Source organism: Oncorhynchus keta, chromosome 33 (assembly GCF_023373465.1).
Source record: "Oncorhynchus keta strain PuntledgeMale-10-30-2019 chromosome 33, Oket_V2, whole genome shotgun sequence".
Lineage (NCBI taxonomy): Eukaryota > Metazoa > Chordata > Actinopteri > Salmoniformes > Salmonidae > Oncorhynchus > Oncorhynchus keta.
The window spans coordinates 2,733,527-2,750,526 of NC_068453.1; the positions used below are offsets into that span (position 1 = coordinate 2,733,527).

General features: G+C 44.7%; 1 protein-coding gene across 1 annotated transcript; it reads right to left on the bottom strand.

The window, feature by feature from the left end:
- Window positions 1-9,543: 9,543 nt before the first annotated feature.
- On the bottom strand, window positions 9,544-15,724 carry LOC118365859 (tripartite motif-containing protein 60-like). The gene has a single exon (XM_052491697.1). The coding sequence runs from the start codon at window positions 14,056-14,058 to the stop codon at window positions 12,970-12,972; it is 1,089 nt and encodes a 362-aa protein (XP_052347657.1). The 5' UTR covers window positions 14,059-15,724; the 3' UTR covers window positions 9,544-12,969.
- Window positions 15,725-17,000: the final 1,276 nt, after the last annotated feature.

The following is a 17,000-nucleotide window of genomic DNA, read 5'->3' on the forward strand; positions in this document are numbered from 1 at the left end:
AATGTCCATCCCTGACTTAATAGTGGTCTGTCTTTCCTTTCCATTTTTCAGGAACTCTTCTATCTCGGTTAGTTTCTTCTCAAAGTCCATGCCCATCTCCTGCATTGCTCTCTCCTCTCTCAGTATCATCTGCCCTCTCAATTCCTCAAACTGGGAACTGATCTTGGCTTTGAGTCGGATGTTTCTCTCCCGTGTGCTTGCCGTGATGCCTCGCTCGCTCTCCAGGGAGTTGGAATGATAACAGATCGGGGAAAGCGCTAGGAGTGTCTATTGAAATTATGAGAGGGGGAAAAAAGTATACAATATAGCACTATTGTGTATATGACCTTGATTGTGGTAGATTAGCGGCATTGCTGTAATCAATCACCAGTAGACACACTATACTGTTCAAGAAAGTTCATACATTATAATACACTGCTCAAAAAAATAAAGGGAACGCTAAAATAACATCCTATATCTGAATGAAATATTATTAAATACTTTATTCTTTACATAGTTGAATGTGTTGACAACTAAATCATACAAATTATCAATGGAAATCAAATTTATCAACCCATGGAGGTCTGGATTTGGAGTAACACTCAAAATTAAAGTGGGAAACCACACTACAGGCTGATCTAACTTTGATGTCATGTGCTTAAAACAAGTCAAAATGAGGCTCAGTAGTGTGTGTGGCCTCCCCGTAACGAGTATGACCTCCCTACGACGCCTGGGCATGCTCCCGATGAGGTGGCGGATGATCTCCTCCCAGACCTGGACGAAAGCATCCGCCAACTCCTGGACAGTCTGTGGTGCAGCGTGGCGTTGGATGGAGCGAGACATGATGTCCCAGATGTGCTCAATTGGATTCAGGTCTGTGGAACGGGCAGGCCAGTCCATAGCATCAATGCCTTCCTCTTGCAGGAACCGCTGACACACTCCAGCCACACGAGGTCTAGCATTGTCTTGCATTAGGAGGAACCCAGGGCCAACCGCACCAGCATATGGTCTCACAAGGGGTCTGAGGATCTCATCTCGGTACCTAATGGCAGTCAGGCTACCTCTGGCGAGCACATGGAGGGCTATGCGGCCCTCCAAAGAAATGCCAACCGACACCATGACTGACCCACCGCCAAACCGGTCATACTGCATAACGTTCTCCACGTCGTCTCCAGACTCTGTCACATGTGCTCAGTGTGAACCTGCTTTCATCTGTGAAGGGCCGAATTTGCCAATCTTGGTGTTCTCTGGCAAATGCCAAACGTCCTGCACGGTGTTGGGCTGTAAGCACAACCCCCACCTGTGGACGTCGGGCCCTCATACCACCCTCACAGAGTCTGTTTCTGACTTTTTGAGCAGACTCATGCACATTTATGGCCTGCTGGAGGTCATTTTGCAGGTCTCTGGCAGTGCTCCTCCTGCTCCTCCTTGCACAAAGGCGGAGGTAGTGGTCCTGCTGCTGGGTTGTTGCCCTCCTACGGCCTCCTCCACGTCTCCTGGTGTACTGCCCTGTCTCCTGGTAGCGCCTCCATGCTCTGGACACTACGCTGACAGACACAGCAAACCTTCTTGCCACAGCTCGCATTGATGTTCCATCCTGGATGAGCTGCACTACCTAATATAATAATAATATATGCCATTTAGCAGACGCTTTTATCCAAAGCGACTTACAGTCATGTGTGCATACATTCTACGTATGGGTGCTCCCGGGGATCGAACCCACTACCCTGGCGTTACAAGCGCCATGCTCTACCAACTGAGCTACAGAAGTACCTGAGCCACTTGTGTGGGTTGTAGACTCCGTCTCATGCTACCACTAGAGTGAAAGCACCGCCAGCATTCAAAAGTGACCAAAGCATCAGCCAGGAAGCATAGGAACTGAGAAGTGGTCTGTGGTCACCACCTGCAGAACCACTCCTTTATTGGAGGTGTCTTGCTAATTGCCTATAATTTCCACCTGTTGTCTGTTCCATTTGCACAACAGCATGTGAAATGTATTGTCAATCAGTGTTGCTTCCTAAGTGGACAGTTTTGATTTCACAGAAGTGTGATTGACTTGGAGTTACATTGTGTTGTTTTAAGTGTTCCCTTTTATTTTTTTGAGCAGTCTATAACATTATGAAAAGAAGTCTTCGCACCTTTGAAGAAAATGCAGCCGTGCAACCTTAACAGACAGAAGTTTGTGGTGCATGGGCTAACCTTCCGGCCCAGAACAACCTTTATTCGTCAGAGCATACAGCCAAATAAAATGATATGCTGTGGTCTATTGTGTTTACCAGGATCCTCTGACGAAGGTAGTTTGATGTTCATCGAAAACTTGGTCGTTGTTGTTGACTTAGCATGTTGATAGAACATTTGATTTGCCTCTCAATTAGGAGTTCCAGAAATAGAGAGAGAGATATAATGTATTTATATCAAAGTATTTTATCAGTGCTGAACTCAATAGACTGTATGCATCATCAAGAGATAATGTTAGGGGAAAACCATTGACAGTGAACTCTGCTGTGGAGGTCACCTTCATTGTTGTAGGATAGTTGGGTCATTTCCTAGGCCCAAACCGAAGCGCTGACACCTTCATAGAGTGAATGTTTGGCTAACTGTTGATATGTTGCACGGACTAAATGTGTATTTCTCTCTTCCTCTTTGCTGTTAATTCCCCTCTATCCAGAAAGCAACATTCACAGCATGTTTCAAATGCAGTAACTACAGTATCTCTGGCACAGAGATCCTATTAAATTACTCGAGGGGATGGGTTCATAAACCTCATAATTAAAGAATGTGCTGGTAATGGCAACGAGTTTGGTAAAGGAGAAATCCAAACCATCTGATTGGAATTAATAGCATTAGGCATAGCTCTTGCTTTTACTTATTCAGGAAAATTAAAGGCATATGAGATATATATCAGAAATTGTATAATAGAAATATTGTCAACACAATATTGTAATATAAATGCAGCATGTACATGTTTTCTACCTATTTTCTGTATAAATACACTCAACAAAAAAATAAAAGTCCTCTCACTGTCAACTGCGTTTATTTTCAGGAAACTTAACATGTGCAAATATTTGTATGAATACAAGATTAAACAACTGAGACATAAACTGAACAAGTTCCACAGACATGTGACTAACAAAAATGGAATAATGTGTCCCTGAACAAAGGGGGGGCCAAAATCAAAAGTTACAGTCCGTATCTGGTGTGGCCACCAGCTGTATTAAGTACTGCAGTGCATCTCCTCCTCATAGACTGCACCAGATTTGCAAGTTCTTGCTGTGAGATGTTACCCCACTCATCCACCAAGGCACCTGGAAGTTCCCAGACATTTCTGGGGGGAATGGTCCTAGCCCTCACCCTCCGATCCAACAGGTCCCAGACGTGCTCAAAGGGGTTGAGATCCGGGGTCTTTGCTGGCCATGGAAGAACACTGAAATCACACACAGAATGAGCAGTATGGCTATTGTCATTCTAATGCTGGAGGGTCATGTCAGGATGAGCCTGCAGGAAGGGTAGCGCATGAGGGAGGAGGATGTCTTCCCTGTAACGCACAGCGTTGAGATTGCCTGCAATGACAACAAGCTCAGTCTGATGATGCTGTGACACACCGCCCCAGACCATGACGGACACTCCACCTCCAAATCAATCCCATTCCAGAGTACAGGCCTCGGGGTGTAACGCTCATTCCTTCGACGATAAATGCGAATCCGACCATCACCCCTGGTGAGACAAAACCGCGACTCGTCAGTGAACACTTTGCCAGTCCTGTCTGGTCCAGCGACGGTGGGTTTGTGCCCATATGCGTCATTTTTGCCAGTGAAGTCTGGTGAGGACCTGCCTTACAACAGGCCTACAGGCCCTCAGTCCAGCCTCTCTCAGCCTATTGCGGACAGTCTGAGCACTGATGGAGGGATTGTGCGTTCCTGGTGTAACTCGGGCAGTTGTTGCCATCCTGTACCTGTCCCGCAGGTGTGATGTTCGGATGTACCGATCCTGATCATCCTTGCAGTGGCAGGAGGACGATCAGCTGTCCGTCCTGTCTCCTGTAGCACCGTCTTAGGCGTCTCACAGTACGGACATTGCAATTTATTGACCTGGCCACATCTGCAGTCCTCATGCCTCCTTGCAGCATGCCTATGGCACATTCACACAGATGAGCAGCGACCCTGGGCATCTTTCTTTTTGTGTTTTTCAGAGTCAATAGAAAGGCCTCTTTGGTGTCCTATGGGGTTAGTTTACGTTACATTGCTAACAGGACGAGAGCTAGCATAACTAACAAGTTAGCATGAGAACTCTTAAAACAACCAAAATACACTTCACATTATGACAAACTGTATGTCATTACATTGTACATTAGTTAATACATATTCTGTGACAATTTGGATGTAATTATATCAAAGAAAGTCTTTATCTGGGAAAGGAGTGGAGAAGCATTTCCTACCTAACGTTACCATTAATTCCATCAGCACAAAATAGTCTGAGGGAAAATGGTGCGCAAAAATAATACACCAGCTGGGATGCAATACGGTCAACAAACCACACGATGTCAGTCAAGTACCCTTGAAACCTGTCAATAGGAATAATTGAAACTAAGACCTATTGAAACATTAATTCAATAACATGAATCCAATGCTTATGAAACTAATTTTGGAGAGCTAAACAAATAAAACAGGATAGTTCTTACTCGTACAGACCATACGTGTCTCTGTGTTGTTGTTTTTGGAAAGGTGTGAGTGATACAATATCAGTACTTGTTGCATTTGCAACTCTTTCAGCCAGTATATATGGCTGTGGATGCATAATGCATTGTTTGGAACATGGAATGTTGGCAGTAAAAAAACAATAATATATTACATTTAAACTTTATTTAACAAGGCAAGTCAGTTAAGAACAAATTTGATACTGGGCCAAATTCGACACTGATGCCTCAAGCACAGATGCCTTAGACCGCTGCGCCACTCGAGAGCCCCATATATACAGTACCATTCAAAAGCTGCAAGAAATTTCCAAGAAACTGAAGATCTTGTGCAAAGCTGTGTACTCCTCCCTTCACAGAACAGCGCAAACTGGCCCTAACCAGAATAGAAAGAGGAGTGGGAGGCCCCAGTGCACAATTGAGCAAGAGGACAAGTATATTAGAGTGACTGTGCAAAGCTGCCCTCGCTGACCTCTCCTCGCCACACTCAAATGTGAAGGTTGAACGGCTATTCAGCCAAATGAGTGTGGTCAAGTCAAAGTTAAGAAATAGAATGTCACTGCACACTCTCAACTCCATACTCCTGTTGCGGTATGGACTGAAGCTGGCTGGTGATACCTTTTACCAGCACAAGCTACCAAATGAAGTTCTGCAGCAGTTTGGCACCACAGCAGCGTACAGCTTTAAGGCCACTCCATCCTCTTCTGCTGGTTCCAGCTCCGTGACAATGCAGTTGGACAGTGAAGATGAAGAGGATTTCCTTGCCAATCTATGATTCATCATATTTACAGTACGTATGCAAGGAGTGGACTTTCTGGAACTGGCGGAGACACACAGCTGATGGTGACAGTGTGTACTGCAGTGTGTGCGACAACAGTGGCAATATCTGGAGGAAACCATTGAGCCGCTCGCCAGCCAAGCAGCACAACAACCTGGAGAGATCTGGAGAGAGATGCCTGTGCGCTACACATCATTATCTGAGTTAAGTTGCTTGTTCAATAAGATAGCATATATACCTTGTTATTAGCTTGTACCTATAATTGTTGATCAGTTAGGTAGCATGTTAACTACCAATACACTGCTTAAAAATATAATTGTTAAGAATGTGTAGGTTTACTAGTTGAAAAGAAAATAAATTAAATGTAATTGTTCAATAATGTGTAATAGTTTAATAATGAAATGTGTTGTGTTTAAAAATAAAAATATCTGATCATATAAAATGTGTTGTGTACTTTTTTTTTCTTTTACATATAAAAATATAAGATAATAAACAAAAAAATCTAAACTAACAAAAACAAAAAACAAAAACAACTAGAGATGATTAGAAAGTTTAAAAAGCAAAAGTGACAAAGTGCTTCTCTGCTGGCAAACTGGATCTACTGTAGAGGCAGCCTCTGCTCGGGACCACTACCCGGAGTACACCCGCCGTTTTCGATCACCCTCCTGAGGGCCGAGCGACTGTTTCACCTCAGACAGTAGACGAGGAGCGCGCAAGACTTTGCCTTGGAGTTCCGGACCTTGGCTGCTGGTGCGGGATGGAATGACATGTCCCTGATGGACCACTACCGATGCAGCCTCCGGGAGGACGTTCGCAGGGAGCTAGTTTGTCGGGACACCACACTCTCCCTCGACGGGCTTATAGACATGTCGATCCGACTAGACAACCTGCTAACTGCCCGCGGGCGTTCAGAGAGAGTCCTGTCAGTTCCACCTCCCAGCCCTCCCGCTCCAACTCTGATGGAGTTGGGAAGAGCTGCATCTAGGGGGACCGGGGGAGGAGGCTCCTCCTGCACCAACAGCGGCCGGAGAGGACACACTTCGGAACAGTGCTGGAGGAGTCCGTCTGGGAGTCGAGATGGCAGGTGGAACACTTCTCGGCCACCCCAGGTGAGTAGGCACCAAACTCACCCAGAGCTCCCTGTTGGTCACATGTTTTTATTTATTTTTTTCCCTGTGTTTTTTTCCTTCTCTCCAGCATAAGGCGCTAGTCGATTCAGGCGGAGCTGGGAGTTTTATGGATCGCGGAATCGCCCGTAAGATGGGGATTCCGTTGGTGCAGATAGACCCACCCTTCCCGTGCACTCCTTTGATAGCCGACCGTTAGGGTCAAGGTTGGTCAGGGGGGCCACGGTTCCGCTGGACATGGTAACGCAGGGGGATCATAGGGAGTGGATCAGTTTCTACCTTATCGATTCACCTGCGTTTCCAGTGGTGTTGGGGATACCCTGGCTGGCTATTATCCGGAGTTTTGGCCAAGTGGCGGCATCTATTACCTCACTGCTGAAGGGGGGGCCGGTGCGTTTACGGTGGTCGGCCGAGGCAGATGGAGCTTTCAACCAGTTGAAGGCGTTGTTTACTGACGCGCCCATGTTGGCGCATCTGGACCCATCGTTAGCGTTCATAGTGGAGGTGGATGCGTCCGAGGCTGGGGTCGGAGCCGTGCTGTCACAGCGCTCGGGCACGCCACCGAAGCTCTGCCCCTGCACTTTCTTTTCTAAGAAGCTGGGTCCGGCGGAGCGGAACTATGATGTGGGGGACTGGGAGTCGCTAGCTATGGTAAAAGCCCTGAAGGTGTGGAGACACTGGCTTGAGGGGGCTAAGCACCCTTTCCTCATCTGGACTGACCACCGCAATCTGGAGTATATCCGGGTGGCAAGGAGACTGAATCCTCGTCAGGCTAGGTGGGCCATGTTCTTTACCCTATTTAGATTCACAATATCTTATAGACCAGGTTCCCTCAACACTAAGGCCGACGGTCCATCGATCCTACTACCATCCTTCCAGCTTCTAGGCTGGTGGCTCCGGTGGTATGGGAGGTGGACGTGGACATCGAGCGGGCATTGCGGTTGGAACCTGCACCTTCACAGTGTCCTACCTGTCTCAGGTACGTGCCGCTTGGTGTCTGTGATCAATTGATTCGGTGGGCTCACACACTACCTTCTTCAGGTCATCCGGGGATTGCGAGGACAGGGCAGGGTCTTAGGGGAAAATACTGGTGGCCTACCTTAGCCAAGGACGTGAGGCTCTGTGTCTCCTCCTGTTCGGTGTGCTCCCAGAGCAAGGCTCCTAGGCACCTGCCTAGAGGGAAGTTACAGCCCGTCCCGGTTCCACAACGGCCCTGGTCTCATCTGTCGTTGGACTTTCTTACTGTCTTCCCCCGTCTCAGGGGAACACTACCATTCTGGTCATTGTGGATCGGTTCTCTAAGTCCTGCCGTCTCCTCCCATTGCCTGGTCTCCCTACGGCCCTACAGACTGCGGAGGCTCTATTTACCCACGTCTTCCGGCACTATCTGATCGGGGTCCCCAGTTCACGTCCCGTGTTTGGAGGGCGTTTATGAAACGTCTGGGGGTCTCGGTCAGCCTGACCTCTGGTTATCACCCCGAGAGTAATGGGCAGGTGGAGAGAGTGAACCAGGAAGTGGGTAGGTTTCTGCGGTCGTATTGCCAGGACCGGCCAGGAGAATGGGCGAGGTGCGTCCTATGGGCGGAGTTGACCCAGAACTCACTCCGCCACTCCTCCACGAACATGTCGCCATTCCAATGCATGCTGGGCTACCAGCCGGACCTGGCTCCGTGGCATCAGAGTCAGACCGAAGCTCCTGTGGTGGAGGAGTGGGTACAGCGCTCTAGGGAGATCTGGCGGGCAGTCCAGGACGCTCTCAAGCAGGCCGGTGGACGGCAGAAGTAGAGCGCTGACCGCCACCTCAGTGAGGCCCCTGTGTTCGCACCAGGGGACAGGGTCTGGCTCCCGACCCGAAACCTGACCCTCTGCATGCCCTGCCGGAAGCTGGGGCCGCTTTAAAGTCCTGAGGAGGATAAACGAGGTGTGTTATAGATTACAACTTCCCCTTTTCTGTTTCATTTTTTTTCTGATTAGTTGCACCTGTTTCTTGTTTAGGTTTTGGTTTTGGGCCCGGTAGGCCCGCCGGCTTTTGTGCAGGCTTGTTTTACGTTATTTGATGTGTGTGATTTCTGTGGAAATATTTTTTTCTTGAACCGTTTTCGTCCTGTTGTTTTGGACTGGGTCTTATTGCGCCCGTGTGTGTGGCGTTGACCGACACTGTTTTTTGGGGAATAAATATTCCACATATCAACTACCCTGCTCTCTGCACCTGACTCCTCCATCCACTACTTCTAGAAGTACATGACACCCACTATGAATTTAAAATGTTTTTTTTTTCTTACGGCGAAGGGGGAACAAACCATACAGATTTTTAAAGACTTGAAAAGAGTTTTCAGAAGAGACCTCGGAGGGTTTCATACGTATACTCTTATGGTAGCTGTTGTTGTACCCCATTACTAAATCTTGAACTATATCGATATATCTATGCGTGTTGTGAGCTGTAAAATACCTCCACATCCGCTACTTCAGAGTTCTGTTAAAGCATTCAACAACTGAAGCTTTCAAATCCGAGCCTATAGCAAAATGTACTATATTGTGCTTCTTCATGACTTTCTGAAAAGTATTATTTAAAAATTATTTTCCGCCATCACTCTGCACTTTCTTGGGGGCTCCTCCATCCTTCAAGGGCCTGCATGTCATATAGATCCACCTGAAATTGGGACAAGGGTTGAGTAGAAAAAACTCTATTTCTTGGAAATTGTTTTCTTACAGGTTTATGTAGAGTATGTGCATCCTGCTCAGATAACCAATCATTCACTTTAGCATCGCTTAACCGGATACCTGTTTCTTTGGCTATAGCTCTCTGTAGACGTTCCTTACCCCCATAAGACCCAGGGTTAGAGGGATTATAATAAATGTTTTTCAACATCTGCTCCGCCATCCTTCTTGCCTCTCTGAGGTACAATAACGTTAATGAGCCACTTTCAAATAACGACAACATTTCATTTTAATTTTTTAATTTTTATTTTAAGCATACATTATGTATTACATATACAGACAATTCAGAATTCGTTGAGGGATACATGTCCCCGTTTTCTCAACGATCACAGCATGCAACACCCGGTATATTTGGTTTAGATTAACAGGCTTGTGTCGCTGAATTTTTAGAACACACACGTCCGATATATAAGTATATAAACAACAAATATGATACATGTTACAATTAAATGGTGTTTCAAACAAATAAAGTAAAATCTTAGACAGAGTTGTTTCTAGTTCTTCAGAATCAACCACAAGACGGGATACCAACTGTGTCCATTGTAGACTCTCGCCCGCATGTCGTACATGATTCATGATTTGTTCCATTTTCAGCACACACTCTACATTAGCCCAGGAATTGTGGGTTGTATAGAATGATACAATGTTCACTTTATTTTCAATAATTTGATGCATAACATTTGTAAGTTCTCTCAAACGAAAAAATGTATTTATTCTCTCTAACATCGTATACACATAGTTACATCTAAATAACAAATTGTCACTCGGTCTCTTGGGGTTTATTTAGCCAGAAAGTCATCACATCAGCCACCACAGCTTCCCTGTAATTGTTGTCGTCCACCAGGGTGTGTCGGATTTCTTTGAGTTTCTCGTGGATGTAGATTGCCTCCTTCAGTTCATGTAGGAAAGCCTCGGTAAACTCTGGGAATAGACGGCACAAGACCCATAGACTCCAGGGCTCTGACCAGCGATGGTATAAACCTGCAAGACCAAAGTCTTTTCACCAGCGCCTCAAAATGGTTGAAGATTTAGTATCTTGGGGGGTCATATAGGCACGGATGCCTGCGCTGGCTGTGGTGATTGACCTCACAACCGATGCATTTTTCTCGTATATACTCTCCAATCACCACGTATATAAGCGTGGCTACAAAGGCCTTGATGGTGTCCACAAAAATAGTACTGACCACCCCATCAAACACATCCTCAGGTTGTGTATATGTAGGGGGTGTCGCGGGTCTTGCCAGGGGGGAGTCAGTACTAGGGGGGAGTAGAATGTTGGGCTGCGAGACATAGAGTCCTTATGGTCTGGCCCCCATGACGTTTCGTAGTCCTGGTATGTGGTATGAATATCCATGATATATCCGGAAATGAAGAACTGGAGGCTTTAAGGGCACTCCTTTTATTGTTGAACCAGTCCTTTGGGTATCAGGGCGTGGTTAACGCAGCCGCGTACTTAGTTTTCTTCGGGGGATGACCCTTCTGAGGATGTACCTTCTCGGTGCTTCTTTGAATCATAATCCTCAGGATTCGCATATATTATGCACTTCCTTACATGAACAATGCTCTGCCGCTGTTGGCTCTGTACAAAAAGAGCGTCCAACAACTCTAACATTTTCAATTCCATTAAATCCCAACTTTTAAAAGGAATAAGCGTGTACAACCTAAAATCCTCCATCACAAATGTTTTGGTTGCAGGTTTCCTCGTTGCTGATATAGAACTCCACGCAGCCACATGGAAGTCCATTCTTTCTCTGTATTTTCACCCTGTGAAATATTCTTCCTGAGGAGTCTGGGGTACCTTCCCAACGGGTCTCGTAGCCCTTGGTGATAAGTCTCAGTTCGGGACACACAACCTTGCGATAAACCGTCCAGTCTTCAAGCCCGTAGTCCACTCCTAAAGTCTGGTCGGTATATTCTTCTCCTTTGGCTACCGTATATAGGTTCACTCTACAGGCCAGGTACTTAAACTTAAACTGTTCTGGGTCTTGTTCTGGGCTTTATTTATAATGCGTCTGCCACACCCAATACCCCGGGCATTCCTGTTTCATAGACAACAGCCCTAAGGTCAATAAAACAGGGGGTGGGGGGGCCATACTCTTTAAAATGTTCAAACGCATCCCCCCCAGTTCAAAGAGGTCAGGATGCCCATATATGGGCATAAGCACGTGATCAGTTCCCGTCTGAATGTCCTGACCGGATGCCCAAATATGGGCATGCACACATCATCCGGACATTGGTCATATATCAAACGTTTTAGACGTGTGCCGTCTACTTTATTCTCTCTACTGTAGAACCCAGTTCCTACATTTTAATATATAAATGTTTTTAATCAAACAACACTACACTACATTTTATCTCTGGAACCCTAAGGATGACAAATCAGAGCAAGATTACTGAATGTAAGTACATTATTTACCTTCAGAGGTGAATGTATCAAACCAGTTGCCGTACTAAAAATGTTTTGTTGTTGTGCACTATCCTCTAAACAATAGCATGGTATTTTCTTGCTGTAATAGCTACTGTAAATAGGACACTGCAGTTAGATTAACAAGAATTTAAGCTTTCTGCCCATATAAGACGTCTATGTCCAGGAAGATGTCTGTTGTTTACAACATCATTCGAGTCACATTATCGCATATTGAAGTTAGATTAACAAGAATTTAAGCTTTCTGCCCATATTAGACATCTATGTCCCGGAAGATGTCTGTTGTTTACAACATCATTCTCGTCACATTATCGCATATTGAGCAAAAACTGTCCCAGTTTAGGGACACCGATCCTGTAGAGGATAAATAAAATAGGTTTAGCGCTGTATACCATGTTTTCAAATATTTATGGCTTCCTAGCTTAGGTCACAGTTTGACACTTTTTTAAATGTATTCATATAAATCCATTGATCTTGAGAATTGAGTGCATTATACCTGCCTGGGACCTGAGATCCTCAAAAGGTTCTACAGCTTCAACATCGAGAGCATGGTTGCATCACTGCCTTGTACGGCAATTGCTTGGCCTCTGACCACAAGGCACTACAGAGGGTAGTGCGTACGGCCCAATACATTACTGGGGCTAAGCTGCCTGCCATCCAGGACCTCTACACCAGGCGGTGTCAGAGGAAGGCCCTAAAAATTGTGAAAGACCCCAGCCACCCCAGTCATAGACTGTTCTCTCTACTACCGCATGGCAAGCTGTACCGGAATGCCAAGTATAGGACAAAAAGGCTTCTCAACCGTTTTTACCCCCAAGCCATAATACTACTGAACAGGTAATCACATGGCTACCCGGACTATTTGCATTGTGTGCCCACCCCCAACCCCCCTCTTTTTACGCTGCTGCTACTCTGTTTATCACGATAAGGTGATATACAACACCTGTTGTATTCGGAGCACGTGACAAATACACTTTGATTTGATTTGATTAATCACTAATGCTAAAATCTAAAAAGAAACATTAAATCTAAATATAATCTAAAATCTACATGATCTTCTTTACACATTCCAAATGCACACAATAATTTGTTTCTCGGTGCCACAATTCAAACCAATACAGCTATTACTATAAAACTTTTAAAAATAATACACACTATTCATTCAAATCAATCACATCAATAGAAGTAATCTGATTACAAGAGCACAATCTGTTTGTAAGGAGGAAAGACACTTTGAGACATGACTCAGTATCTAAAAACTGACATGAAATTTACCCTTGTCTTTTTTAGATTTACTCTTTTTAAAGACTAAATGGTTGGATTTGGGTTGAGAAATGCTTCTGGAAAGACTTTTCTTCAGACCCTCTGAGTCCAGGAAGCCAAGCAGGCTCTGCAACTCTGTCCCGGCTGGGCCACGTTGTATCATGACTGAGTTGGGGAGTGTGACGGATGGTTTGGGCTGTGTAGCAGATAGGCCCAGGATTGTCCAGGGTTTCTGTGGACTGGGAGGGGGGCATTTCCTCATCAAAGGTCCCTGCAGTTTTCCAACCTCCCTCACCAGCCTCGCCTCGGCCTCACCCTTTTCTGTCCACCACATGACGAACTCCCTGGGCTCAGCAATGTTCATCGCTGACTTTAAGATGGCCTGTCTCTCCCAGCCTTCTGCCAACACTTCCTCTATCTCGGTTAGTTTAGTCTCAAAGTCCATGTCCATATCCTCTATCTCCCTCATGGCCTGCTCCTCTCTCAGTCTCAGCTGCTCTCTGAGCTCCTCAAACTGGGAGCTTATCTCGGCTTTGAGTCTGACGTTTCTCTCCCGCGTGTTCGCCGTGATGCCTCGCTCGCTCTCCAGGAACCTGACCACCATGTTGATATCCTCTTGAAGGTAGATCAAGTCAGAGACTAGTCTCTCCATGACATCATCTTGCGCCTCTTTCACAGGTTTGAACTTGTGTCCTGCGTGGGCTCTCCCGTCTCTGCATACAACACAGATGAACCGTTTGTCTGTATCACAGAACAATTGCAACATTTCATTGTGTTTGGAACACATGTCTTGTCCTGCTGTGGTTCTCTGTCTCCATTCACCATGATCGGAAGACTGTTCCACCCCTTCAGGTTTATGTTTAAGTCTAGGTTTAGGTTTAGGCTTGTTGATTTCAAAGGTTGAGTCTCTGAATAGGCAGGATCCGCACAAGGGACATTGCTGGAGGGTCTTCAGGCTTTGTTGGATGCAGCTCTTACAGAAGGTGTGCTGGCAGTTGAGAGACACAGGCTCAGTGAAAACCTCCGTGCAGATCGAACAACGGAGGTGGTCTGTGAGGGGAGAGGAGGCTGTGGCCATACTGGAATGACTGCGGACGTGTCAGAAGTGAGAGAAAAGGAAGGTGCCTACCTGAGCTTTCTGTAGATCCTCCTACAATGAGAAAAGAAAGTGTAGGAGTGTCTTAGCCTGGGTACCAGTCTGTTCATGCCATCATGCCACTCATTGACACTACTCTTTGCATGACAAGGGCAAGGGAAAGGAAGAGGAAAGGGGGATACCTAGTCAGTTGTGCAACTGAATGCAATCAAGGATTTGGAATGAAGCACACACAGATCTGGGACCAGGCTAGGAGTATCTGGTTTGAAAGCATGAAGAAAAGTCGACTTTGCTCTCAAAATATCATACAGTAATTGTTATATAGCACTATGGGCATCATTATATGACCTGGGGTGTGGTACTTTACAGGCATCATGCTGTAACTGCCAGAAAATGAATGTCGTAACATTATAAAAATACGTTTCACCACCCTTGAAGAGAATGCAAGAATGCACAGATCCTTAAAGGGATATAATGTATCTATATCAATGTCTTTATCAGTGCTGAACTCAAAAGCGATATTGACTGTATGTGTCAGAAGGATGGAGAAATTGTGTGCAAATGTACAAATCATGAGGCAAATTGTTCTAAAAAAACAGCACTTTGCCACTCTTTTTTGGCATCTATATATTTTATTATACCAAATCAAAAGTGGTTGAAAAGGGCTGTGGCAAATGTAAGGCCAACTCGTATTTTATTTCAGTCAGTTACGTATATTGGTTCATCTTGTAGACAGTAAGTTACATTTATTCGCACTTCACAATAGTATATTGTATGCTAACGTAAGCTTTTTGGTTCCTGCTGGATGCAACCCCAGTGAACATTGTGCCTTTTTAGCTAGCTGCTTGCCGTTATTAATTATGTAAAAAAGACAATCAACAATAACAATTGTGTATAAGCACATAGGAATACTTCTTAACAAATTATTGAGCTTTTTATTTCATGACTTAAAAGTGTCTGGCTGTGAGTGACTGACGGACTGTGAAACTCAATCTCCCATGATTCCGTAGTACTGGAACTGACCATTGTGTTCGTTCTTATTATACCTGTGGTTGTGTTAAATACTGCACCTAACTTAAAATGAGCAATTACTCTGCATATAATACATAACACATAACAGAATAAACTAGTTAGCCTTTTAATTAGATCTTTGATGGCGAAGCTAGTTTATTTATGGCCTGTGTGTCCCATATAAATATGATTCCATAGCTTGTCACGCCCTGACCGTAGATTGCTTTGTATGTTTCTATTTTTTGTTTGGTCGGGGTGTGATGTGGGTGGGTATTCTATGGTTGTATGTCTAGGTTTTGTATTTCTATGTTTTGGCCGGGTATGGTTCTCAATCAGGGACAGCTGTCTTTCGTTGTCTCTGATTGAGAACCATACATAGGTAGCCTGTTTTCCCACTGTTAGTTGTGGGTGGTTATTTTCTGTTTAGTGTTTTCACCTTGCAGGACTGTTTTTGGTTATATAGTATAGTTATAATATAGTTAATAAATAATCATTTGAGCATTGTTCTCACCTAAGATCTTAATGTATTAAAGCTGATAAATAACACAACTTTTTAGTGTTAACTGTGGAGCCATGCCTTTTGCTTTTGCACAATATAACACAGTTCCCATGATAATGAAAATCAACCATCCACAATGTCTACCAATTTACTTCTGTCATGAGTGAACCTTCTATATACAGTTCTGAACCTTCTATTTCTTGTTGAAAAACTATAGTTTCTACTTTGTGTTTGACACAAGTAATTCTTCCAACAATTATTTACAGAAAGATTATTTCACTTATAATTAACTGTATCACAATTCCAGTGGGTCAGAATTTTATGTACACTAACTTGACTGTGCCTTTAAAAAGCTTGGAAAATTCCATAAAATTATGTCATGGCTTTAGAAACTTCTGATAGGAGGTGTACCTGTGGATGTACAGTGGGGCAAAAAAGTATTTAGTCAGCCACCAATTGTGCAAGTTCTCCCACTTAAAATGATGAGAGAGGCCTGTAATTTTCATCATAGGTACACTTCAACTATGACAGACAAAATGGAGAGAAAAAAATCCAGAAAATCACATTGTAGGATTTTAAATGAATTTATTTGCAAATTATGGTGGAAAATAACTATTTGGTCAATAACAAAAGTTTATCTCAATACTTTGTTATATACACTTTGTTGGCAATGACAGAGGTCAAACATTTTCTGTAAGTCTTCACAAGGTATTCACACACTGTTGCTGGTATTTTGGCCCATTCCTCCATGCAGATCTCCTCTAGAGCAGTGATGTTTTGGGGCTGTTGCTGGGCAACACGGACTTTCAACTCCCTCCAAAGATTTTCTATGGGGTTGAGATCTGGAGAATGGCTAAGCCACTCCAGGACCTTGAAATGCTTCTTACGAAGCCATTCCTTCGTTGCCCGGACGGGGTGTTTGTGATCATTGTCATGCTGAAAGACCCAGCAACGTTTCATCTTCAATGCCCTTGCTGATGGAAGGAGGTTTTCACTCAAAATCTCACTATACATGGCCCCATTCATTATTTCCTATACACGGATCAGTCGTCCTGGCCCCTTTGCATACAAACAGCCCCAAAGCATGATGTTTCCACCCCGATGCTTCACAGTAGGTATGGTGTTCTTTGGATGCAACTCAGCATTCTTTGTCCTCCAAACACGAAGAGTTTAGTTTTTACCAAAAAGTTATATTTTGGTTTCATCTGACCATATGACATTCTCCCAATCTTCTTCTGGATCATCCAAATGCTCTCTAGCAAACTTCAGACGGGCCTGGACATGTACTGGCTTAAGCATGGGGACACGTCTGGCACTGCAGTCCCTGGCGGCGTAGTGTGTTACTGATGGTAGGCTTTGTTACTTTGGTCCCAGATATCTGCAGGTCATTCACTATGTCCCCCCGTGTGGTTTT

Bases quoted from the DNA above. Each gene is read 5' to 3' on its own strand.
- LOC118365859 (XM_052491697.1), bottom strand. From the start codon at position 14,058: ATGGCCACAGCCTCCTCTCCCCTCACAGACCACCTCCGTTGTTCGATC.